Source organism: Sorex araneus, chromosome 1 (genome assembly GCF_027595985.1).
Source record: "Sorex araneus isolate mSorAra2 chromosome 1, mSorAra2.pri, whole genome shotgun sequence".
Lineage (NCBI taxonomy): Eukaryota > Metazoa > Chordata > Mammalia > Eulipotyphla > Soricidae > Sorex > Sorex araneus.
In genome coordinates this window covers 55,711,468-55,739,003 of record NC_073302.1, presented here as the reverse complement: position 1 = coordinate 55,739,003, position 27,536 = coordinate 55,711,468, and the positions used below count along the sequence as shown (strand labels likewise).

The 27,536-nt window shown below is 40.5% G+C and overlaps 1 protein-coding gene across 5 annotated transcripts in view; it reads left to right on the top strand.

Annotated features, from left to right (window-relative positions):
* Positions 1–830: 830 nt before the first annotated feature.
* The window catches only part of CNTLN (centlein), a 277,959-nt gene continuing 251,253 nt past the window's right edge, over positions 831–27,536 (top strand). For all 5 annotated transcript variants that reach the window (XM_055123768.1, XM_004600347.2, XM_055123767.1 and 2 more), the window contains exons 1-2: positions 831–1,239; positions 7,245–7,333. In XM_055123768.1, the coding sequence (XP_054979743.1) occupies positions 880–1,239; positions 7,245–7,333 (449 nt within the window). In that variant the 5' untranslated portion in view covers positions 831–879. The remainder of the gene's footprint in view (positions 1,240–7,244; positions 7,334–27,536) is intronic.

Below are 27,536 nucleotides of genomic sequence, written 5' to 3'. Positions count from 1 at the left end.
AGAGAGAGAGAGAGAGAGAGAGAGAGAATACGCACATGGGCTTACTTTTGTAACCACATGCTAAATATTTATTTCGAGCTGGTCCAAGGACTCAAACTGTCGGCCAGCATGCATCACACTTTCTCTGATATTCAGCCAACACTTAAAGAAGCTAACATAAAACCTCAAAGGAAACCTCGACTCTTGCAAAACAAAAGATAAAGGGTGCACAAAGGCTCATAATTCAAGTGGGAGGCCTTCCCGATGGTTCCAGATCAGTTGCAAGGTTTTCCACATTTTCTTGGCATCAGTCAGCTGGATGTCAAGCCATACACATCGCAGTTTTGGTAAGGGGTGTGAAGAAAACACTCGCGTGTAGAATTTATTTCCCAAGCCTCAAGGAGTTTACAACAGCGGTGGAGAATTTAGCCATGTAACTAACACTCTCCAGGGCGGTCAATGAAACGTGACAAACGAGTTGGCAGGAACCCTGAAGGCAGAGGAATTCACAGTTCGGGATCATTTGGGCCGGAGTTGGGGACGGCTTCAGGAGGAGGGATGGCAGCGAGGCGCTAAGTGGCGGGTAGGGCTTTAGGGGTTTAGGTGGGCGAGAAGTCGCCGCGTGGCCGGGAAAGAAAGACCTCGCCGGCGCCGGCCCGGGAGGCTCACAGGAGCAGCCGCCTCATCACATTCCCCACTCTCCGCAGGACGCGTGCGCAACCCAACGCTCAGGCCGGGCGCGCGGCCCGCGGGAAGCCAGCCAACGCCCGCGAGCGCCAGAGTCCGCGCGCCAAGGCGGGAAAAGATCCGCGCATGCGCCTCTCGGAGCGCCGGCCGGCCGGGATGGGGAAGGGGAGGTGGAGTTACCCGGCGGGAACTTGACCCGTTAGCCGCCGGGCTATGGCGGCGCGCTCGCCAGCCTCACCGCTCCCTCCGCCCCCAGCGCGACCTCTGGGGCCCCGGCCCGCCTCGACGGGGCGGGGAGATGTGGTTCCGGGATCACCCGTCGTGGCCTCGGGTCGGACGGACGCTGCGCGGGAGGGCGGAGTGGACCCACGCAGTAAATCGTGCCGGAGCCCGGCGGGGCTCGGGCGCCCGCGCGGGTCCGGGCGGGCAGCTCCGGCTCAGGTTCCCCTCCGCAGCTCGCCCATGGGGTCCGAGCGGCTCGAGGGCGTCTCGGTCGAGGAGGTGATGGTGACCCGCACGCAGCTGCTGGAGGAAGAGCTGAGCAGCCTAAAGGAGGAGCTGGCTCTGTGTCAGGTATCGAGGACGCTGGCCGCCGCCTTTCCCCCTGCACAGCGGGCCGGGGCGGGGGCCGCGGGGGCGACGCGCCCCCCTCTCTCCCTTTCTCTCTGTGTCTCTGTCGCGTTGGCGGCTGCGGAGCGGCGCGGGGTCGCCCCGCAAAGTCGCGCCGCTGCTCGGGGCAGAGGGATGCGGCGGCGCCGGGCGCTGCGGGCGCCGGTTCTGGCCGGGCGGCGGCCGCCTCGGCGTCCCGCGTCCCGTTTGCTCGACCCCGGGAAGCCCCTAACTAACCCCGTAGACGCAGCCCCCAGAATGCGACCGCCTCGCCCCCCACCCCCAGCCCTAGCGGTCGGTGGTGACTGTGGTGGCCCCTGGTGACGCCGAGGGGAGCGCTGGCCACGCCTTGAAGTGTTGAAGAGGAAAGCACTGATTTAAATAAAATCCATCCAAGGAGGAGCCTGATTTCTAATCGTCAAACTTAAACCAGTTTCCGTCCAACTTGAAACCGTGTACACAGACCATAATTCTTAGGAAGTCACCCGCCGGGAACTTTCACACTCAATAAAACGATGCTTGGTTCATAGTTTTTTTTTTTTTTTTTCTTTTAGTCAAAGAGAACCAATTCCCTAGAGCTTGGGGGAGAAAAACGCATTTTCGCGTCCTGTTGCCACTGGAACGCATTTGCTATAAATGAACTGGAGGTCCGGGTGGCCTTCTTTTGAGAATTTGTGTAGACGTAAACTTGGCTTGGCTGGTGCTGGGGGAGATCCGATTTTCTTTTAGTTCAGCATCTTTGCCACCGTTTCTAACTCGACTTTAGACACTAGGAAGACTTGGGAGATTAAATGCCAGGGGTTTCACCTAACAAGACAACATCAAGATACAAAGTTGGGAACTACTGAACGCCGCACGGGGTAACTTCATGAACAGTATCCTCCGTTTAGAGTACTAAAAATTATGCAGTTCACTCTGTCACAGCACTGTCGAATTCTCTTGGCCTTTTGCAGGTCCTTGCTTCGTCAAGGCTGTAAAAATGGGAAACCGGGACAATTATTAAAACTGAATATGCCCGTACTCACACACGTTGAAGAGATAAATGACTGCTCTCGTTTCCCCGTTTTCTGTTCCTCACTGGTGAAGAAGCGGCGAGATGAAGACACTAAGGAATCAAAGCATTTTTTCATTTGCACTTGGGCATTCTAAAGTTGTGAACACACTATCAAGTACTTTTGTTACCTTGACAAGTTCTGATCCAAGATGCCACTTGTCATATGTTGTATCTATACCTTTTCCTCTCTGCCCCCTTGCTCTGCCCTTAGGAAGTAAAATTACAGAATTATTTTTTATGACTGACTTGAAGACATCATTATATTGGGATCAACTCATTTACTGTCACTTCCTCAGATATATCCTTAAAAAAATGTGACCCCTTTGAGACATAGTGCAGCGGGTAGGGCCCTTGCACTCAGTGAACCTGGGTTTGATCTGCTGCATCCCATATGGTTCCCGGAGCTTTGCAGGAATAATTCCTGAGCACTGAACTAGGAGTGACCCTTGAGCACTGCCGGGTGTGGCCCCAAGTCAAGGATTTGCTTTTGTGGTCGTGTACACATATGGACTAGAATACTAGATACTTGTATATTCCTTGTACTATGTAGATAGAATATGTACCATGTAAGTATAGTATATAGATACACTCTACAATAATGCAAGAATTAAGGCTAGATTTTATAATTTTGACACTTAAATATAAATCAAAAAGCATTGCCTTTTGGGATGAGTTTGGCAGTATCCCATATCATAAAACATTAGTTAAATTATAGTTTTGCTTTGGGGGAAAATTGAGATAACTGAATTTTTAATTATTTTGTTTAAGGAAAATAACAGTTACATATATTTTTATTCTGTTCCTCTTCTTAGTATTCCATAAATTCCAGTAAATAGGAATATATATAACCTTATGTTTTTGAACCTTTCAAAAATGCTGACATAAAATAAATTTATTTTACATATTGTAAAATATGTCACATATGAGACACACATTTTAAAAGAAGAATATTAATCCTATCATGAACTATGATACTTTCTTCTAAATCCTATTCTCAGTAAAACACGTTTTGGGTATACTGAAATTGATTTCACAACCCAGTGTTGGTTAAAAGTATAACCTGGGGGAAAATGCCTTGATAAAAATTGGTGATAAGTAGTAACTTCATTTTGGTTAGTTGGGCTTTTTCTTTATTAAATTTAGAGGAATTATATGTGGTTGGTAAAGACAAAATTTCGAATGAATTAATGCAGTATTCCACGGTGCTGGAATGACTCAAAATAAGCATATTTTAGAAAGAAATTTTAGATCCTAGTGTTTTACTATTAAAATGTCTGCTTTTTGTGATTGTGATATATAATTAAACCTTTTAAAATATGGCTTTAAAATAGCAGACAATGTTTACCTGAGGAAAGTAATTAAAATATTGGGGAATAAAATTTCTCTACTGGTCTTACCGAATTTAGGAAGTTAATTTTTTATCACCCACTTGTAGAAGACTAGGAAAAGGTGGTATGAGTGATGTTTTATATGTACATATGAACCAACTATATGTGAGTTAATTCAGAGCTTTTACAAGAAATCTTTGTTTATTATTCTAGCTTTGTGATAAAGCTGCTATTATTGAAACATGATAGAATTAGAAGTATATGGGCAGAGAACCTAGCCAATCAATTCCTTTTTAGACATTTCAGTCTATAGAAACACACGCAAAAAGTTGACTTTGTTTAATTACATTTCTCACATTTTGGAGTAGGGCACATTTTGACTTTCATGTGGTTGACCAGAGTTCAGTCCCGAGTACCCCATCGTACCCTGAGCCCTGCCAAGAATAAACCCTGAGTGTATTGCTAGGAGTAAGTCCTGAGCACCTTTGAGTGTGACCCAAAATCAGAACAAAACAAAGAGAAGAGATGTAAAATTAAAATTCTAATAAAAACATATAAAGTAATATGTAAATTTTTATTGTATTTATTGATTTCTTACTCTGTCCCTTTCATTGAGTAAGAGATAAATCATTTATTTGTAACCCGGAATTATTTAAACTGAAGTAACTTAGATTTTTCATAAATGTTGAAATTCTACCTTTTTTTGGAATTTCTTGGCCACTTTTTGTCATTCTCAATAGGTACTCCCAACTGTATGCTTTCAATCATTCCCAGCCATACTTGGGAAACTCTGAGTTGTCAGAGATTGAAAGAGGTTTGCTGCATGGAGTAAATGCAATCCAAGTATTCCTTTCTGCCCTGAAAGCATGCCCTTTAAAAAATAAAATATTTTTACTTGCTAACCTTTCTTGCTTATATTTCTGGTAGAAAGTATAGGGTGGACTACAATGTGAAGCTTTGCTATTTTGAAACAAGTTGTATGACAAATTTTTAGTTAATTTTGGTTTTAGGGGATATTGTAAACTCAAAAGTAATGATGCTAGAGGACATATGTTGGTATAGCTTGCCTTTTTCTTACTTTCTTGTCCTGAACAGGTTATGATATGTCATTTATATATTTGCATTGTCTTAAACTGGTATCATTTTAGTATCAAAATGAATTCTAGCTTTTGAAGGAAAAAAGTGAAATATAAAACATAAGTTAGGTAAGATAGTACTCTCTAGTACTTAGGTTGTCATAGGTCTTTTTTGTACACAAATATTTTGTATACAAAATAGATGGCAGACTTGAATAATGGGACCAGGAGTATGGCTAAGGTAGATACATTTCTCATATACATGTGAAGCCCTGAGCTCATTGTTTGGCACTGTGTGACTCCAAAGTACTTCTAAGAGTGACCTAGGTAGCCCTGACACTGCTGGGCTGAGTGCCACATGGTATGATTCCTATACAGAAAGATTTGAACATTAAAAGTGTAAAAGCATGAAAAAAATTGAAGCATAAGTACATGAATTTATAACTCTTGAAGAGAAGGCCTTTCTAACTGGTGTATATAATGCATAAATCATAATGAGAAAAGATGGATTCACTTAAAAACTTTTTCTTATTTTTTTCATCATAAAGATACTATATAAGAAAGAACATACTGAGGAAAATACTTGTTTTTTTCCTTATACCTACCAAAAAGCACATTTAGTAGATATAAGTCTAATTGTAAAACATCTAATAAAATCCCTTTTATTTTTATGTCAGGACTTAGTCAATAATATAGTCCATAAGCAAGAGACACCAGTCCTTGAATTGTTCAGTAAAGTGCCTGAATATTTTGTATTGTCAGGAAGGGAAATGTATGCTAGAGAGAGATAAAAATAAAGAAATATGGGCAGGAGCGATAGCAGAAAGGGCTGGAGTGCATGCCTCATATATGAAGGCCCCAAGTTTGGTCCCTAACATGGTACCCCAAGTTCTACCCAGTGTGGTCCTGGTATCCTCCAAGCATAGCTTAGCTCCGGTGGCACCATCACAGACCTACCGTTGAGTCCACCCAGCTGAATATCTCCAAGAGTGTTCCATGGGCACTCTGAATACGCTGAACATGTCTTGGGATCGTGCCCGCCCTCAAAACAAGCAACCAACCAACCAACCAACCAAAAAAAAAAACAAAGCAAACATATCTGCCAACTCAACTAAGGGCAAGATCCTTGTGAACTAGGGAAGATGTTAGATAAGTTTGGAGAGATTTATGGTGTTGTCTTAATATGTGGCCTTGTCAGAGTTTGCTTTTAATCCTATTGTGATAGGAGCTTGTTGGAAGAATTTGATCAGTAAGGTGGAGAGCTGTTTTGGAGAAGTAGGTAAAAATTAGATTTGAATTAAATGAGGTATTCAAATTTATTTAACCTACTACTTTTTCATAAAGAAAATGGCATGATGGAAGGGATGGGAAGTGGTTCAAATAGGGCTTTATTCTTAGGGATTGCTGGTAGGATTTTCTGTTTGAATGTGAAGTATGGCGAAAAGAGATGACAATGTAATTCCTAGGTCTTATTGCTTTGAACTAATAAGAAAAGGGATATTGTTTGTGAAATGCAGAGGAACAGTTTTGTTAGAGGGTAGGAAATAAAAACATTATTTTGTTAAGTTTCAGATTCACATTAGGCATAGCAGTAAGATCATTGAACATTAAGTTGTACTTTCAAATTTGCACCTAAGAACAGAGGTAATGTTTAGAGATGATAGGAAAGTAGTAGTTATATGGGTAGAGTATTTTGTAAAGCAGTTGATAAAATGAGTTCACTTTGGGTAATGATTCTTATACCTCATTGTACCTGAAGATCTTTTTTTTTCTTTTTCTTTTTGGGTCACACCTGGTGATGCTTGAGGGTTACTTCTGACTCTGCATCAGAAATTACTCCTGGCGGTGCTCGGGGGACCATACGGGGTGCTGGGAATCAAACCCGGGTCGGCTGCATGCAAGGCAAAAGCCTTATCCGCTGTACTGTCCCTCCAGCCCCGTACCTGAAGATCTTTGAAAATATATTGATCCTTGAATCTTACCTGTAAGCATTTAAATCTGCAGTTCTAGATGATTACAATTTTAAAAATACTCCCCCATATCTATTTCTATCTGCTAACAAAAGTTGGTAACAACTAATTAGGCAAGTAGGAGCTATGCGTTTTCTGCTAGATTTGGCAATAAAATTATAGTGGTAAGAGAAACCTAAATGGATGAGGTTAGAGTGTAAATGAGAAGTCCGATTATAAGGACTGTAAAAATTTAGCCGAAAAGCAAAGTTGAAAATGAAGCAGTAGCTGGAGGCCAACTATCTTTAAAGCAAAAATACCTTGATATTTCAACAGCTGTACCTTAAAGTATGGGTGGGAAAATTCATAAAAGTTTATGTGGATTACCAGTATAAGAACTTAGAAAAAATACAAATTTCCTGCTGTATTTTTTATGAATGTATTTTATAGTCATTTAACTAGAGATCAAGTAATTAGATTTTTTCATTCTTTAGTATAATGTCTTATGTTCTCTGATTTAATCACAAAGCAATGCATTTAAACTATCTTTTATTTCTTTAAGGCTGATAAAGAATTTGTATGGTCTTTGTGGAAACGTCTCCAGGTGACAAACCCAGATGTCACACAAGCAGTCAGTTTGGTTGTGGAAAGGTGAGATCTGAAGTTATTTTTTTCATGGGTATTTGATTTGTCAAATTTGTTTTTCTTCATTGTTAAATTTAAGAGAGGATGCTAATACTCTCAGAATATTCATTTGACTTCCAAATAAATGTGGAGAATGATGTCATAAGAGGTGTCAGTTAACAAGAGTATCTAGCTTGTATCTTCTGCTCATTTTTGACACTTTTTTGGAATTTGTGTGGGTAAGAGTTAAAACTAATTTAAATACTGTGTCCACAGGTGTGTATGTGTAGCAATTATAATTTAACTTTAAAAATTGGAAACTTATCTAGCTTCTTAGATCCACTTCCTGGACATGATCCTACCTAGGCATGGCTTGGTATATTACCCTAAGATATTTCCAATGTGTACTTAAAATCTTGGGATGTCCTCTCTGTGCAGAATAAGTATTCTGAAAGAGGTTCAGAAATTTCATTTACTATTCTTCATTACCTTATAGAGCACCTAGTCTTACAGTCTCAGATTATTGTAACTTTGTCATTAGAAATAGTTGAGTGATGCTGGATATTGCCTACCAAATATTTGGTTTATGGTCCTTTGACAGAGAATAGCAATTAAAACATGTGCTTTCCTATTCAATAGATTTCATTACATTTTTTAAATGAGAAGAGAAGAATATAATTGCTTTTTCCTTTTCATAGATTGGATGATATAATATGAATATAATTTTAAAATAATTTGAACTCTGTTCACCTCTGGGGCCTTCAGTTCTGAGATCATTCCAAATTACCTAGAAATGAATTTTTAAAAATCTATGACACTTGCCTTCATATAATTTCAGTTTTCTTGGTTGTTGTGAACTTTTTTTTTTGGGGGGGGGTTACACCCAGCAATGCTCAGAGGTTACTCCTGGTTCTGCACTCAGGAATTACTCCTGGCAGTGCTGGGGGACCATATGGGATGCTGGGAATCAAACCCGGGTTGGCCGAGTGCAAGGCAAATGCCCTACTCGATGTGCTACCACTCCAGCCACAGGTAATTGTGAACTCTTAATCAGCTTTTTTCTAATGTTGCTTCTGTGTCTGGTTCAGTTTTTTTTTTTCTTTTCTTCTTCTTTTTTTTTTTTTTTTGGTGATTCCAGTTTAGTTTTTTGTTGAAGTATTCTTTTTATGTCCTTAAGCATACTTGACCTGAAATGTGATCAGTCTTAGTCAGAGTATCAATCTTATGTAGAATAAGTCTTTTAGAAGATATATCTTTTGGATATCAATCTTTAGCCACCTCCATTTTTATTTGTATCTATCTTTAAAATTTCTAGTTTATTTTAAAATATTTTCTTTCTGAGACCATTCCATTAATTTTTATTTTTCTTTTGGAAATTGCAGAGGAAGATAGTAAGATGTTTTTAGAACCTTATCATTTAAATTTTATTTTCCCACATTTTGTAATATGTAAAATCACATACATATAAATTTATAAAGCAGTATCTGTAAATAAATGTATAATTTTTTTTTCTTTTTGTGTCACACCTGGTAATGCACAGGGGTCACTCCTGGCTCATGCACTCAGGAATTACCCCTGACGGTGCTCAGGGGACCATATGGGATGCTGGGATTTGAACCCGAGTCAGCTGCGTGCGAGGCAAATGCCCTACCCGCTGTGCTCTAACTGCAGCCCTAATAAATGTACAATTTATATATAAATATAAATCTTGACATATATATATATATATGTAATATATATAGTGTGGGACTCAAAGCCTTTTTTGTCCTTACTTTTGTTTTTAAGCCACACCTGATAGTGCTCAGAGCTTACTCCCCGCTTTGTGTTTAGAGGTCACTCCTGGCAGTGATCGGGAACCATATGTAGTACCAGGAATCAAAGTGGAGTTGACCACATGCAAAGCAGGGCTCTACCCCCTGTACTGTTTCTCCAGCCCTTCAAAAGCCTTTTGCTAATTAGACAATTAGTGAAAATATTTGGAGATTATTCTTTTGAAAACATGATTTAAAAACAGTGTGGATAGCATACATTCGGGCAGTTTAATAAAATTTCGATCTCTAGTTCTTAGCAGTGGTTTTCCAAGTGATGTTGACAGATGAGATTTAGAAGTCTTACAAAATAAGGATTCCAGATAATTCTGATTTACATCCATAGATTGTACACTAAGGTACCTTGCATTTTGAGTTGATTTTTGAAACTGGGAACCTGCAAGTGGCATCATAAATAAATAATTATTACTTAGAGAACCAAATGGTATGTTTATGCCTGTTGAAAAGGGAAAATTATATGACATTTAATCTTTATCTTTTAAAAATATTGAAAGAATTTGGACTGGAGAGATAAAACAGCAGGCAGGCCTTTTACTTTGCACGTGGCTGACCTGGGTTTGATCCTTGGCACCCCATATGGTTCTCCAAGCACTGCTGGGAGTGATCCTTGGGTGGAGAGCCAATAGTAAGTCTAGAGTGTTATTGGAAGAGGCCCTCCAAAACAAAACAAATCTAAAAATTAAAGTAAAACAGATTTATCTTCTCATATGGTTTATTATTTACTCAGATTATGCTACATTTAGTTTTCTTCTTTGGTGTGTCTCAAACTTACTCTGCAGCATTCCCCTTCTCTGAAATTTTTAGTTGCTGTTCTTTTCTGTTTTTCCTTATCATAAGGGATGCCTCCATTCAGAGTATCATGCTAAGTGAAATGAGTCAGAAAAAGAGGGGCAGACATAGAATAACTGCACTCACTTGTGGAATATAAAATAACATAATGTGAGACTGACACCCAAGGACAGTAGAGACAAGGGCTAGAAATATTGCTCCATGGTTGGTAGCTTGCCTCATGAGCTGAGGGAGAAGGTATCTGGAATAGGAAAGGGATCACTAAGTCAATGATGGTTGGAGGGATCCTTTGGGATGGGAGATGTGTGCTGAAAGTAGATAAAAGGACCAGATGTGATAGCCTCTCATTATCTGCATTGCAAACCATAATGCCCCAAAGTAGAGAGGGAATATGGGGGAAATTGTATGCCATAGAGGGAGGGGAAGGGGTGAGATGGGGGGATACTGGGGATATTGGTGGAAAATGTGCACTGATGGAGGGATGCGTGTTCCATCATTATATGACTGAAATTCAAACATGAAAGCTTTGTAACTATCTCATGGTGATTCAGTCATTAACAAAAAATGCCTCCATTCAAACAGTTGTATAATAAACTGAAGACATTCTTCCTGTGTCCTAGTTATGATATGAATTTGGATCAGTTTACCCTAAGATTCATTTTAATTATATACTTGAACTAGTTTTAGTGTCTAGGATTCTATTTTTTCCTTCTTTTTTTAAAAATTTCCTTTTCAAAATTCATTCGATTCCTCTGCCTGTCTTGGAGAGCCCGGCAAGCTACTGAGAGTATCTCGCTAGCATGGTAGAGCCTGGCAAGCTATCCATGGTGTATTCTATATCAAAAACAGTAACAACAAGCCTCACTTGGAGACGTTACTGGTGCCCGCTCGAGCAAATCGATGAGCAACGGGATGACAATGACAGTGACAGTGATTTTGGAAAGACTGCACAAATTTTCCACTTTTTGACTCCTTGCATGTCCATAATCTTGTTGGTACTTGCTGAAATAAAATTTTGTATTTATGTAATCACCTTTGGGTTTTTGAGAGTATAGGTCTTAATTTTTTTCTTTTTAGCCTTCGTAGTCCTACTAGACCGGAACCATAGCACAGCGGTTAGGGCATTTGCCTTGCACTCGGTTGACCTGGGTTCAATTCCTCCATCCCTCTAAGAGAGCCCGGCAAGCTACCGAGAGTATCCTGCCCGCATGGTAGAGCCTGGCAAGCTACCTGTGGCATATTCTATATGCCCAAAACGGTAACAAGTCTCACTATGGAGATGTTACTGGTGCCTGGTCGAGCAAATCGATGAACAACGGGATTACATTGCTATAGTGCTACAGTGCTACAGTAGTGCTACTAAGTGTAAGTATGATTCCAAATGCAATTTATATTCTTGTTTTTGGGTATCTTATTTGAAGCATTTCCATTTTCTCTTTGCATGTAATGTTGTAAATTTTAAATGTCATTTATTAATTTGGGTCTTTAAAAATTTCATTCTGTCTTAGCCTTTGGTGGTTCCTGTCCTTATTAAGATTTCTTCTGATGAAGTAATCTTATATGTGTGTTTTAAATTATTGTCTTACTGTTTTTTCTTTCAGTTTTGTGTTAGAGTTTGGACTTTCTGAAATTGGCCTGGGTCTTCTAAGTGGTCTTCTGTTTTTCATTCCAACATATAAAGAGCTTTTTATGTTAACCCTATTTTATTACCTTAATTTTAGAAAACATACCAATTCAAAAAAGATGTATGCATGCCTATACTAATTGCAGTACTGTTTACAGTAGCCCAAAACTAGAAAAAGCCTGTATGCCCATCTACAGATGACTGAATTAAGAAATTGTGCAATATGCAGTGGGATAGTAACTCTAACTGAAAATTTTGTGTTTTGCTACAATATAGACAGAATTAGAGTGAGTCTTTAAACCCGAAGGAAAAATACCATATGATAACTTATATATGTGGTATAAAAACAAACAAGAAAATAGGTGATAATTGCCAGTGCGACCAAACCCTTAAATACATGACAAAGCAGAATATTTTGTGAGGATGGGTAGATAGGAAAGGGTCTGCAAGCAGTGATGGAAGGATGGGGACACTGTGGCGGGATGGTGTAGTAACATTGTACCTCTTAAACATTTGCACTTCTCTAATTTACTCAATGTCAATAAATAAAATGAACTAAAATTGTTTTTTGATAATTGTGTTATTTCTGAACTCACAAATCTGATTTATTGATCAGTGTGTCTGTCCCCCCCATTTCTGTGCTGTTTTAATATATATTTACAATTTTTTATTGAGTCATCATGTCAACGTGAAAGTTACAAAAATTTCATGATTGTGTTTCAGTCATACAATATTCCAACACCCGTCCCTCACAAGTGTACCACCAATCACCAAATATTCTCTGTATCCATACTCCCGCCACCCCCTCCTCCACTCCAGCCTACTTTTATGGTAGGCACTTCTCTCTCTCGCGCGCGCGCTTGCGCTTTCTCTCTCTCTCTCTCTCTCTCTCTCTCTCTCTCTGTGTCTCTACCCCCACCCCCTTTTAGGCATTATCGTTTGCAATACAGATACTGAGAGGCCATTATGTTTGCCCACTTTCTGTGATGTTTCATTATCATCACTTTGTAGTATAATTTGAAATTGGGGAATGTGATTATTCTTTTTTATTTTTATTTATTTTTGTAATTGAATCATCATGAAATAGACCATCACAAAGATATTCATGATGGCATTTCAGTCATACAATATCCCAAGACTCATGACTCATCCCTCCACCAGTGTATGTTTCCCACCACCAGTGTTGCCCGTTTCCCTCCCATCCCCTCTTCCCACCACCCTACATCCTCCCCTTAAGCCTTAAGCCTCTATGGCAGGCATCCTCTCTCTCTCTCTCTCTCTCTCTCTCTCTCTCTCTCTCTCTCTCTCTTTCTCTCTCTCTCTCTTTCCCCTTTTGTGCATTATGGTTTGCAACTGGGTTGTAGCTTTGTGGTGTTCTGGATGTGACTGCCAGGGCTTCTGGAGTTGGAGAGAGGTGGGGAAGTAGCCCATCCCAACCCTGAAGAGCCTGGAGATTTCAGTCATAAAACCTCATATTTGAACCTTTCTCGAAGAAGAAATCCAAATGGCCAAAATGCACATGAAAAAATGCTCTTATCACTAATCATCAGGGAGATGCAGATCAAAACAACAATAAAATATCATCTTACACCACAAAGACTAGCCCACATCTGAAGGAACAAAATCAACCTGTGTTGACATGGATGTGGGGAGAAAGGGACTCTCCTTCACTGATGGTGGGAATGCCAACTGGTTCAGCCCTTTAGGAAAACAGTATGGACGTTTCTCAAAAAATTAGAAATTGAGCTCTCATTCGACCCAGCAATACCACTTCTGGGAGTATACTCCAGAAGTGCATAAAAATATAATAGAAATGACATCTGCACGTGTATGTTCATTGCAGCACTGTTTACAATAGCCAGAATCTGGAAAAAAAACGAGTGCCTGAGAACAGGTGACTGGTTAAAGAAACTTAGGTACATCTACACAATGGAATACTATGCAGCTGTTAGAAAAGATGAAGTCATGAACTTTGCATATAAGTGGATCAACATGGAAAGTATCATGCTAAGTGAAATGAGTCAGAAAGAGAGGGACAGACATAGAAAGATCACACTCATCTGTGGAATATAAAATAACAGGGTAGGAGACTAATACCCAAGAATAGTAGTATACAATACCAGGAGGTTGACACCATAGCTTGGAACTTGGCCTCACACGCTGGGGGAAAGTCATACCAAATGGAGAAGGGAACACCAAGTAAATTGTGAGTGGAGATCCCATGTGGTAAGGGAAATGCGCGCTGAAAGTGGACTAGTGTCCGAACATGATGGCCACTCAATGCCCCTATTGCAGACCACAATACCCAAAAGGAGAGAGAACAAATTGGAATGCCCAGAGGCGGGGTGGGGTGGGGGGGATGGGATCGGGGGATGGGAGGGATACTGGGTTCATTGGTGGTGGAGAATGGACACTGGTGGAGGGATGGGCTCCCGAACACTGCATGAGGGAAAAACAAGCACGAAATGTTTGAATCTGTAACTGTACCCTCACTGTGACTCACTTGTTTAAAAAACAAAACAAAACAAAACTTAGGTACATCTACACAATGGAATACTATGCAGCTGTTAGAAAAGATGAAGTCATGAAATTTGCATATAAGTGGCTCAACATGGAGAGTATCATGCTAAGTGAAATAAGTCAGAAAGAGAGGGACAGACATAGGAAGACTGCACTCATTTGTGGAATATAAAGTAACAAGATGGGAGACTAACACCCAGAGATAGTAGAGATAAGAACCAGGAGTATTGCTCCATGGCTTGGAAGCTGGCCCCACATGCTGGGGAAAAGACAGTTCAGAGAGAAAAGGGACCACCAAGTAAAGGATGCTTGGAGGGCCCGCTCAGGATGGGACATGTGTACTGAAAGTGAAAGTAGACTATAGACTGAACATGATGGCCACTTAATACCTATGTTGCAGACTACAACACCCTGAAGGAGAGAGAGAGTAAAAAGGGAATCCGTCTGCCACAGAGGCGGGAAGGGGGGTGGTGGGGTTGAGGGGAGGGATACTGTGAACCTTGGTGGTGGAGAATGGGCACTGGTGAAGGATGGGTATTTGATTATTGTATGACTGAAATACATACATTTTGTGAAATGTAAGCACGAAAGTTTGTAAGTCTGTAACTGTACCGCACGTTGATTCATTAAAAAAAAAAAAACCAATAAACCTACACACCCGAATTTTCAGCAGATAAGTACCTTGGTAAGGTTTGTCCTGAAATAGTGAAGTCTGGTTGGGGGTATGACAGTAATTTTGGATTGTGGGAGCAAGTGGTTGTCAGAGGGCTCTGCTAGGGTGACTTGCCCCTCTCTGATGTATCCCGTTTGTAAAGCCTTAAGTGCATCTGAAATTATTTGTGGTTTCTGATTTCTTTTGCAACTTGTTTATGGGTCTCTGAAGCAAGGCCATTGGAAGAGCTTCCATGGAGGTGCAGGAGTTGGTTCAGGATGGTGACTGCTGGTGCTTTGAAGAGTGTAGGGAAGTGTAGGGGAGGTAGCCTATCACTACTGTGAGACAGCCCAGAGATTTCAGTCACAAAACCTGCACACCTGAAGTTTTAGCAGGTTCGTATCTTGGTGAGGTCTCTCCTGGGGCAGTGGAGTGCAGTCTAAGATATGGAGGTAAATTTGGATTGTGGGAGCAAGCTTGGACTGACCTCTGCTTGGACAGGCACCAGGGCTGACCCCTCCCCCCTCAAAGCCCCTGATGTACCCTGCTTGTACAGCTTTATGTGAGTCCGAGATTAATTGTGGCTTCTGATTTATTTCGAGGTTTATTTATGGGTCTCTGAAAGACAGACAGTAAATGAGCTTGTGTGGCTGAGCTGGAGATGGTTTGTGGACGTGGCTCCCACATACTTAATTTTTGGCCGTTTAATTTCTCAGGAAACTTGGTTTGAGTTGTTGGAGTCCGGCCAGAGGGATAGTGGTGATTTTGGGGTGTCAGTAAGCCCAAGGGCACCATCAGGCTGCTGATGCACTTGCCCCGCTGGTCCAGGTTGACCTGCCAGTAGTGCTGTGCCCCCACGACCCCTGTAGTGACAGCAGCAGTGGTCCCAGGAGGGACCAGGACTGGCTCCAGGGCTCCCACAGTACACAGCTTGGGAACTCTGGGGAGGTAACAGCCACCAGTCCAGCAGAACCTGACCAGTGGGCACATGCCCCCATCTTTGGTTTCCAGACAGTTTGCACTCAAGAAGATTTTCTTCTATAATACGCTGTGGGCAGCGCAGGCTGTTCCAGGGAGGAAATGGCAGCTGGGTTGCCTCACCGGTGGCAAATCACTGGGGCCTCATGGGGGCTTGCTGAGTGCCTCCTAAACTCTGGGACCTTAATACACTCACTCCACAGTAGTGCTAAGTTGAACCTGAAGTGCTCTGTTCAAACCCCTTAACACTCTGCTGCCGCCCATAGCACCGAGAGCTGTGGGACCTCCAATGGTGTGCAACCAGCTGGTTGTCTGTTGTGTTTAATGATGCTCTCCCTGAGCCAAAATATCCAAGGGACACCCATGCTCACTCATGCAGAAATTCTGTGGCCCCATTGGCTGTTTAGAGCATTGATTGCAGCTGTCTCTCTGGTGCTTGCTGCTGTCATCTTCCAACCCTCAATGATTCATTTTTTTATTTTTTAAATTTTATTTATTTATCTTATTAGTGAATCACTGTGAGGTACAGTTACAGACATACAATCTTCCGTGCTTACATTTCAGTCATACAGTGGTCAAGTATCCATCCCTCCACCAGTACCCATTTTCAGTGATTCATTTTCAGTTATTACTATTTCCAGGAGATTTTTACTGTTTGGGGCCTTTTGATTACAAATAAATCTTATGATTTTGTCAGGTTTTATTTTTCTGAAGAATTCTACTGTAATTTTGATAGGGATTGCATTTAATTTCTATGTAGCTTTAGGCAGTATAACCCTTTTAGTTATTCTTCCAAACCGTGGTACTATCTTTCCATCTCTTTGTGACATCTCTTTCTTTCAATACTTCTGATAGTTTTACATGTACAGGTCTTTCATTTTGGTTAAATTTACTCGGAAGTATTTAATATGCGCTTTAAACATGTACTTGTGCATGGAATTTTCCTGATTTCTCTTTTATTTATTTATTTTTTGGAGGAAGGTGTACATCTCTCTTGAGTGGTGCTCAGGGGCCTCTAGGGACATACCTGATGTTATGCGGCAAACTGGGCCAGTGGTCAGTGTGAGAACATGAGGATTAAGTGGTTCTTGGGCCTTTGGTGCGGGGACCACCAGCACCACTCCTGAAAGTTCTTGGGGGCCCTCCAGCACCACACCTCATAATACCCTAGAGGCTATTTAGTGCTAGAGATCAAACCCAGGTCAATCCTGCATGTATTAAAACCTGTACTATCTCCCTAGTCACATGATTTCTCTCTTTGCTAGTTCATTATTATATAAGTAAGGACAACATTTTTGTATATTAGTTTTGTTGCCTGCCACTGGATTCCACTTATTTCTAATAGCTCTTCCATGGAGTTTTTAATATATTCTTTATATATTAGGGCATTATCAGATATTGCTTATTGTTTTTCCTTGATTCTGTTTTCCTTCAAATACTTGATCCTTAACTACCTTTATGTTTTTGAGTGGAAGTTTAGATTGCTTAATATCACATGCTGCTCATATGGGTTTACTTTACAGTTTTGTATTTCCAGAAGACTTCCAGTGGGAAGGTCCACTGTGGAATGGCTTTATTTATTTATATATGTATGTCTTTGGGGGCTACAATTGACAGTGTGGGATTCTCCCTGGCTGTGTACTCAGGAATCACTCCTAATGGGGTTTGAGGGACTATTGGGAACATATGGGGTGCTAGAGATCAAGCCTGAATTGGGTAACTACATTGCACAGCATGGTAGTTACCCTACTGCTCTATTAACCATTTTTTTCCTTTGCTAGTTTTCCCTGTGTTGAACTCAGGACGTCACTCACAGTATGCATATGTTTTACCATTGAATATATCTCCAGTTTATACATTTCAGAATTAAATTTTCATATTTTTGTATACAAATGGGCTGGAGCAATAGCAGAGGGGGTAGGGTATTTGCCTTGCACGTGGCCGACCGGGTTTGATTCCTCCGTTCATCTGGGAGAGCCCCGCAAGCTACCACGAGTATCCCGTCCTGATGGCAGAGCCTGGCAAGCTACTCGTGACGAATTCAATATGCCAAAAACAGTAACAACAAGTCTCACAACAGGACGGCAGTGGTACAGTGCAGTGCTTGTGTACAAATGTTTAATCCATTTTGCGAGGTTGGCTGACATACCTGGTAGTGGTCGGGGCTTACTTTTGGCTCTGTCCACAGAGATTACTTCTGGTCAGGCTTGGGAGATCACATAGGGTACTTGGGCTCAAACCATGGTGAGCTGCATGCAAGGCAAGTACCCTACCTGCTATCTATTTCTCTAGCTCCCTATTTAATTCTTTGTAATTTTAGTTAGAACCATTTCTTAAGCTTGGTGACTATAATGTACAAACAATTATTGTTTATTGAGCTCATGTTTTTCAAGTGTACTACATTTGTTTATTCTGTTATTTTTCAGTAAATTATTTAGGATATAATATAAATTTTATCTTCAAAAATGGAGCCTTTCTTTTCTAGAGAGGAAGAAGCAAGCATCTTGATGCCTTTCTTTCTTTTGACTACTTGTGCTGGGTAGAACTTCAGTATGTTATTGAGTAGTAGTGGTCAGCTTTGTTATCTTCCTGATTATAGGGAGAAATTATCCAGTCTTTCAACATTAAGTTGTCTGTGATTTTTGTTTGTATTTTTAGTATACTTCCCTAAGTGTGTTTAGTAAGATCCTCTCCTTTCAAGTTTTCTATTTTTTTGGGGGGTGAGTGGGGAGGACACATGGTGGTTCTCAGGGATTACTCCTGGCTCTGCACTCAGGGATTATGCGTGGTGGGGAATGTATAGGGTGTGGAGAATTGAATTCTGGTTGGTCACATGCAAGCTCTCTATCCACTTTATTATCACTTGGTTCCCTATGGGTATCCTTTCTATTATTTTGTTGTATTTTGATTATGAAAAGTTGTTGGATTTTTCCAAATATAATTTATCAGTTGAGATGATACATGTGATGTTTTTGGTATTCTGTTTATAAGGTATTATGTTAATTAATTTTCAGGGGTCAAACCGACTTTGTGTTCTTGGGGGGGTAGATTCTACTTGATTGTGGTAAGTTTTTGAATATGTTTGGATTTTCGTTGCTGGTATTTTTGGAGGATTTTTTACAGCTATACTTTTAAGGGATATTTGTGAACTTTTATCATTTTTAAAAATTATATTTTAGGGAGCCACACCTGTGCCCTCGGTAGCTCAGGGTTTTTTCTTTTGGCACTTAGTTCATTGGTTCCCCCAAACACTATCAAGAATCATCCCTGGGATAACAGGGATTGAGCCTGAATTGGCTGCAGCAAGGGAAGTCCTACTTGCTGCATTTTTACTCTGACCCTTGTCTGTTTTTCTATATTAGGGAAATTCAGACTTTATAAAATTTATTAGGAAGTGTTTCCTTTTTCTAGTTTTTAGTTTGTTTTGTTTTGCTTTGTTTTGTGTTTTAGTGTCCCAAGTGGTGCATTGGGCCACTGGTGATTCTTGATTAACCAGACAGGCATTTTTATGTGAGCGCTTGAATATGCTTGCTGTTCAGTCCCTACAGTGCTGTCAATACCTACTCTACCCTGTTGTTGCTCAGGGTTCTCCAGGGATATAATCACCAGTGCTTGAGATATCATGTGGTGCTGCTGCTTTTGTCTTTTATTTGTCTAACTTCACTCAGCATGATGCTCTACAAATCCATATACATAGAGCAGGTTGCATGATACTATCTCTTATATCTAAGTAGTCGTTGTGTGTGTAGATAGTATAGTTTCTTGATCCAGTTATGTGTTTTAGGGTTGTTAGCAGATTAGCAGATTTTGGCTAATTTTAATAGTGCTGCAATGAACATAGAGATGGAACTGTCCTTTCTAAATAGAGTTTTTAGACAGTTGGGTGTAGATGCCAAGACATGGAGTTGTTGGATTATATGAAAGCTCAATTCCTAATTTTTCACAAAATGTCCTTATTATTCCAAAAACGATGAGCCAGTTTACCTTCCCACCAGTAGTGAATTAGGTTGACTTTTTTTCCCACATTGATGTGAACACTGGTCATTCTTTGTGATATGTTCTAGTCTCATGATGTGAGATGTTTTATCATTGTTTTTATTTGCATTTCTCTTGTGATAAGTGATGCAGAATATATTTTTATATACCTTTTGACCATTAGTATGTGTTCTTTGAGGAAGTTTATTTTGGCCATTTTTTCTCTTGCAGTGCAGAAGCATCTTTGTTTGATGTAGTCCCATTTGTTTATCTTTGCTTCTGTTTGCTTGTCTAGAGGCACTGAATCGTAGAAAACACCCTTAGATTCCGTATTGTGAAGTGTTCTAAGTTTTCATCAGTCTAATTTATATCTTCAGATTTGACGTCAAGGACTTTAATCCATTTTGTTTTGACTTTTAGGCATTGCAGTACAAAGGGATCTAAGTCCTTTTTTCCTCCTTGGCATATGAATGACCTGTTTTTCCATCTCTCTTTGTTGGAGAGACTTTCTCTGCTCCACGTAATACTTTTCACTTCTTTATCAAAGACATAACTGTCCATATACCTGAGTATCTGTCACTGAACTCCCTATACTGTTGCATTAGTCTGAGAGCCTGTCCTCATTTCATTTTCAAACTCTTTATAACAGTAGCTTTATCGTATAGTTTAAAATTGAGGATAAATTATTTCTATTCGATATTAATATATTATTACAGCTTTTTTTGTGGTTCTTTTTTTACATTTCTCTGTACTTAAAATATATTTGTATATTTGATTCTATAACATGTATTAAGTAGACAGAATATATTTATTTTTTTTATTAAATCACTGGGAGATACAGTTGCAAAGCTTCCTTGTTTGAGTTTCAGTCATACAATGATCGAATACCCATCCCTCCATCAGTGTGCATTTTCCCCATCAATGTCCCTAGTATTCCCCCCAAAACTAACCCTCCCCCTCCTCCTATGGCAGATAATTTCCCTCTTACTTTCTGCTTTTGGGCATTATGATTTGCAATACAGATACTGAGAGGCCATCATGTTTGGTCCTTTATCTACTTCCAGCACACATCGCCCATCCTAAGCGATTTCTCCAACCATCATTGACTTAGTGATCCCTTCTCTACCCCAACTGCCTTCTTCCCCAGTTCATGAGGCAGCTTCCAAACATGGTGCAATTTTCCTGGCCCTAGTCTCTACTGTCCTTAGTTGTTAGCCTCATATTATGTTATTTATAGGCAGAATATATTCAGTTTCTTTATTCAGTGACAAAACCCCTGCCTTTTAACTTATATTGTCTAATAAAATTATATTTAATTTTTTTTTGCTTTTTGGGACACAGCCAGCAATGCTCAGGGGTTACTCCTGGCTCTGCACTCAGGAATTATTCCTGGCAGTGTTTGAAACCATATGGGATGCTGGGAATCGAGCTCGGGTTAGCTGCGTACAAGGCAAATGCCCTTCCCTCTGTGCTATCACTCCAGCCCCTATATTTAATTTTTGTTAACGAGATAGTTGAATTCATGTGTGCTATTTCACTATGTTTTCTACATGTTTTCCTTTATTATATAAAGTGAATATTTTTCATGTATCATTGAAAAAATTTTTTTGGTGTTTGGGCCACACCCAGCAGTGCTCAGGACTTACTCCTGATTCTGCACTCAGGAATCACTCCTGGCAGACTCTGGGGACCATATGGGATGCTGGGGATCAAACCTAGATTGACTACATTCAAGGCAAATGCCCTTCCTGCTGTATTCCTGCTCTGACCCTGAAAAGTTTTTTGTTTATTGTACTTTGTCCACACCTCGTGATATTCTAAGCTTACTTCAGACTCTGTACTCACTCAGGGATCACTCTTGGAGGTGTTCAGGGGATCGTCTGTGGTACTTGGAATTGAACTGGTGTTGCTTGTATCAAGGAAAGCACCTTAATCCCTAAACTTTCTCTCTGGCCTTGAGCATTTCAAGTTTTAAATGATTTATTCATTAAAGTGTTCTGTTCTTTTAGTGGTTACTTTAAAGTTTGTTGAATATAATTACACTAAACTTCAGAATACCTATGTTTAATTCTAGTGACATATAGAAAAAATACTGTAATATAACATTATTCTCATTGTTTCAAATTGTTGTAAATTTAACATTAGCATTACTAATACAAGAAACCTTACAATTGATTTATTATATGTGGTGATTTCCTTAGCCTAATGCCATCTTCACCCATGCCAGTTTGTGCTATTATTGTCACATGTTACATGTTTATTTGCTTTAAGGCTATGGATATGTTATATACAAATGATCTCGTTATTTTCTGATTTGTTAAAAGAAATAAAATATATGCTATTAAAATGTCTTTATCATAATTACTTTTATCACGGTGGTTGTTATATTTTGTTTTGGATGTGAGTTACTATCATGAACAGTTCTTTTAGTTTTGACCACACTTGGTAGTGCTAGGGAGTGTCATTCTTGGTGGTGCTTGGGGACTATGTGATATCAGGATTGAATCTTGGTCATGTGAAGCATCTGCTCCTATCTTTGAGTCATTTTCTGGTTGACCCTTTATGGTCTTAGAGTGTTGTCATAACTTCTTTGTTAGAGGACAACAGGAGGTTCTTTTGCATATTTTAAATTGAAATTATAGGTTACCACTTCCTGTTCCCCTTCCAGGTGCTGGCCCCTCACTGCATCCCTCTAACTCTAACCCACGTGCATGCACTATGGCCCCAGACTTGCACCTTCCCCAGCCTGAAAGCCCACATACTCACAAAGGGAATCCCTGGGACCAGATCCAGCAGCCTTTTGCTGCCAGACCCCATTCCTCTGCCAGGCACTGACTCCTCACCACATCCTTCTAATCTCTAATTCTAAAACCATGGGGATGGCTACGCTAGTGTGACTGTGTAAAAAACCTGCTTCATATATATCTTATATTGAAGGCAGAGAGGGAAATTCCTATTTCACAAACTCTAACCTGTGAGTTAATTCAAGCAAGTAACTTGCTGAAAATTTTGGGAGGGCATACTCAAACAACATTGCACAATCAGGAAAATAACCTGAACACCAGATGTAGTATTGGTAGTTGCCTGGTATTAACAACCCAGCAGATCCATTATCAAGTAATGGGGAATTTAAATCTCCATCATTAATACTCAGGTATCAAATACCATGATATTCAAAGAACAATAGGGAAACTAAGGCTCACAGCAAACCAAGGCCACCAAAACTCTTGAGTTTGGTTGATGAGTATCTAAAATGAACACTCCTTGTGCTGGCAATAAAGATTAAGCAAGCACTTGCCAGTGACATTAAGCAATCACTAGGTGACAAATTCAACCAACTTAAAAAAGAATTTTTTCAGGAGGCGAGAGATTCCATAAAATGAAAATGAAGGAGCTAAATAACATGCTAACAGGCCATAGTAGTAAAACCTCACAAAGGGAGAGCCATATCGATGAACTTAAAGATATAGGCCAGCATTGATAAAGAAGTTGGAAAGGAATAGAGGAAAGAATGGACAAAAATGTAAAGTGCTTAATGAACAAAGATAGGAAAAATAACCTCGGAGTTATTAGGAATACCAGAAACTGAGGACAAAGGGAGAGGAGATGACAGAGTGGTAGGAGAGACAGTAGCCGAGAACTTACCCACTCTGTGTAGGGACAGCTGCAGAGATTTAAGAGACCAAAACAGTACCAGCAAAATAGCCACAAACAGAATAACACCAAGACACATAGTAACCAAACTGATAAAAACCAAAGAGAGAGATCGACTTCTTAAAGCAGCAGGAGCGAAGAAAAAAACATAAATATAAGGGAAATAAAATAAAGAATCACAACATACCTCCCATACAGAATGGCAAGAATAGAGTGGAATGACATATTCAAATTACTAAATGAACTAAACTTTTTGACGAGTCCACTACTCAGCAAAAAAGTGGATTTTTAAAGCTAAATTTAGATGCGAGGAAGGCATAAAACCATTCTTAGAAAACAAGAGCTAGTGATATTTATGATAACTAAAATGACCCTGAATGAACTTCTGAAAGGCCACTTATAAAAAAATAAATAGCCACTTATAGAAGTTGCAACTCTACACAGTAAAATGGCATCACAGCCTTTTAAATCAATAATGTTAGTGGACTAAACCCTCCCATCAAAAACATAGTGACAGCTAGATCAGGAAACAAAATCCATCCATTTGCAAGAAACACATCTAAAATCACAGAATAGACATAGGTTCAGAGTAAAAGAATGGAAAACAGTTATACAAGCCAGTGGGGCGGGGGTGGGAGGAACTGGAACACCCATACTTATATCCAACCAAATTGCATTCAATCTAAAGAAAGTAATTAGAAACAGAGATGGGCACTGCTTATTGATTAAGGAAATAATAAAGCAAGAAATACTCTAATCACTGGGGGTATGGTGTTGCCAACAGGCCAACCTGTACCTGCGGGGCAAGTGCATCAACAGCCTGATGGTGCCTTCAGGCTTCCTGACACCCCAAAATTGCCGCTCTGCCTTGGGATCAAGTTTACCATGGCCAAAAGTTAGGTATGTGGGAGCCATACCCACAAACCATCTCTGGCTCAGCTATACAAGCTCATTTATTGGCCTTGCTTCAGAGACCCATAAATAAATCTCGAAAGATCAAAAGCTAGAGACACAGCAGTGAGTCCTAGAAGACACCACAGAGCTGGAGATCTCTCTGGGCCCCATATTGAGTCAGTTTCACCAAGGTAATCCAGATGGAGCAGGTGCAGTCTCCCTGCCTACTCCAGATGAAATCCCAGTGACCAAGAGCTTCCACAAGCAAGGCCCAGGTATGTGGGTATCAGGACTAAATCTCCATGCCACAGGGTGACAGAGATGCCAGGCTGTCCCTCCCTGTCTCCCCACCCACTCATTGGCCTTGCTGTCACCCCGCCCCCCCCCCCCCCCCCCCCCCGCAATGTGCCTTCGGGTACCATCTTAGCGCACCAAAAGCCTTGGTCCAGAGACACAGCCGTGAGTCCCAGAAGACACCACAGAGCCAGAGAGCTCTCTGGGCCCCAATCCGAGCCAGTTTCACTGAGCCAGTCACCCAGATGGAGCAGGTGCAGTCTCCCCACCTACTCCAGATGTAATCCTGGAGACTAAGAACTTCCACAAGAAAGGCCCAGGTATGCGGGTTCCAGTACTATATCTCCATGCTGCATGGTGGCAGCGGCGCCAGGCTGTTCCTACTTGGCTCCCTGCCTGCTTGTCAGCCTGGCCTCATCCCCACAGTGTGCCTCTAAGCGCTGTTTTAGTGCACCAATAGCCCTGGTCCAGAGACGCCCAATTGAATCCCAAAATGCATTAGTGCCCTGTAGAAATGTCTCTGGAACCCAACCATTTGCAATCTAGTATTCCAGGAGCATGAGGCCGTGGCACCATGATATTCAAATTGAGCAGTGGACAATAAATGATCTAGCATCTGCCCTTGGCAGGCAGGTTTGAATGGTGGTGGAAAAATTCAAGCAAAACACAATGTCCCAAAGTAGAGATTATTAGGGAAATGGACTGCCATGGATACAGGGTGAGGACTGGGATGGACGGGGTGCTGGGGGATATACTGGGGACATTGGTGGTGGAGAGTGTGCACTGGTGGACGGATGGGTATTTGATCATTGTATGGCTGAATCTTGAACATGAAAGCTTTGTAAAGATCTCACGGTCATTCAATTAAAAAAATAATATATGTGCACCAAATGTTGAGTCAGAAAAAAGTTTGAAAGGCTTTTGCTCATAAACTTAGAGAAACACAAAATACTTGGATGGAAACATAATAGTAATGGGAGACTTCAGCACCCCACTGTTGCTACTGGATAAATCCATTAAACAGGGTATCAGGAAAGACATAAGAGCCCCAAATGATGAACTAGAAGGGCTGGGACAAATGAATTTATACAAGGCCTTCATCCTCAATAAGCTGAATACACATTCTTCTCTCGTGCACTAAATGGACTCCAGTATTCTCCAGGATAGATCACATTTTCAGACATAAGTCTACCTTATGTAAATTCATAAATGAAAGAATCATACTGTGTAATCACCAAACGACTAGGAATCCCGTGGCTCTCTCTCGCTGCCTGAGTTCTGTGGTCTTGTGCCACTTCCTTACCCAGGACTGCTGATGCCATGGGCAAACGGAGGAAGAGATGAGGGCCAGGCAGGTTGGTGATCAGTTTCCATTTATTCCATTCTCCCCAGGCGCCTATTCTAATCTCACTAAACCCCTCATTCCTGTCTCCTGTCTCCCTTGCTCATGTCTCCGCTCTTTGACTCACTGCCTTGGTCTCTCTCTAGACTCTCACCAGCTCTCTGTGTTGGGAGTAGCCACCACACCCAAGTCAGGTCCATAGCACAATCAGCATATCAAAGCCCTTCCTTATGGCCTGCAGCCAAGGAGATCCCAGGTCCAGGGCAAAATGCCACTTAGGGTTTTTTCTCCTTTCCTTAGAACAATAACGTAATTAGCATCTTAATTAAGGACTTAATTCTACTCCTTAATATTAGTTATTTTGTATGGACACAGTAAGAGATACATTAAACTTGTAGGGTGGCTCTCCTGGGTACATCTCGCTGTAGATCCCAGACTGCAATGCTCATGCCAGATTAATCTTTCCTAACCCTAGCAGGGTCCTGATTCAGTTGTTACTTTTTGGATCCTGATAAAATTTGTCCATGACCATGCTCTTAATTTATAGTTAAGTATTATGGTGCTTTGGCCTGGCCCATATCGATGCCAGGGTAGCTCTCAGCTTCCCCTGGGTCCATCTTGTTGGGACCCTGTTTGGGGGTGTTAGGAAGTAAGACTGATGCTTAACTTGTGAGAACAGATGCCCAGGAGTGAATATTGTTTGGAGTCAATTAAATTCTCAAGTTACAAAAGTGTAGAATTAACTGTTTTCCTGCATGTATACAAAAAGGACATTGCTCTGAATTAACTATGCAAAGTATTTAAGGAGAAGAGAAAAACAGTATTTACACTTAACAAAGACTGATTAGGGGATAAATGTGATTGACTGGTTGGGAAAGCAGAGCACAAAGGAAGAGGTTGCAAATAAAGACAGGAATGGGAGCACTGTGCTGGGAGTAACCTAATAAACCTAAGTTCCCTGTGGCAAGGCAGAAAGGACAAGCCAATGTTATCTTACAGAAAATTATCTACAATCTGTAGTCATTGATATTTAACAGTAAGGAGCACATCCAGAATGTAAATGAAACATGCCTTTTTCCATTGAAAAATTTTGTCTTGTTTTGTAGAAGAGCAATAATAACCAACTGATAGTCCTGCATTTTGAACAGTAATGACAAAAGTTTCTGCACTATAATATATACTACCTTATATACTACCTTCAGCAAAATCATTTTATTAGTGAACAGAATGAAGGCTAAAAAAAACTAGAAAAGTAATCTTAACCATAAATAGTTCTTAAGATCATTTAAAATACTGTAAAATTAATCATTAAATTTTTGGTAAGTTTATATGTTTGGAAATAATAAAAATTATGAAACTAGAACCCCGTATTCTCACTTTCTGTTCTTTATTGATGGAGGAACAGTTTATGAGTAGAGTTTTATATGCTTATGAGTTCAGGTCTTTTTTGAGTGATATAAGTAATACATTGTATGCCTGGAGATTTCCTTTGAACTTCTCGACTTGTTTTCTTGTTACTCCTGAAGATGAATGGGAGAAATTGATTTGGTGGGCAGGGTCTATTTTTTTGTGTGTCTTAGAAAAATTATTTTAAATGAGACTGCCAGAAGAGTTTCTAATCATGTAGTATTAAGTTTTTCTTTCTCATTTTGTTTTCAGTGGATGCAGTGACTTCTCAG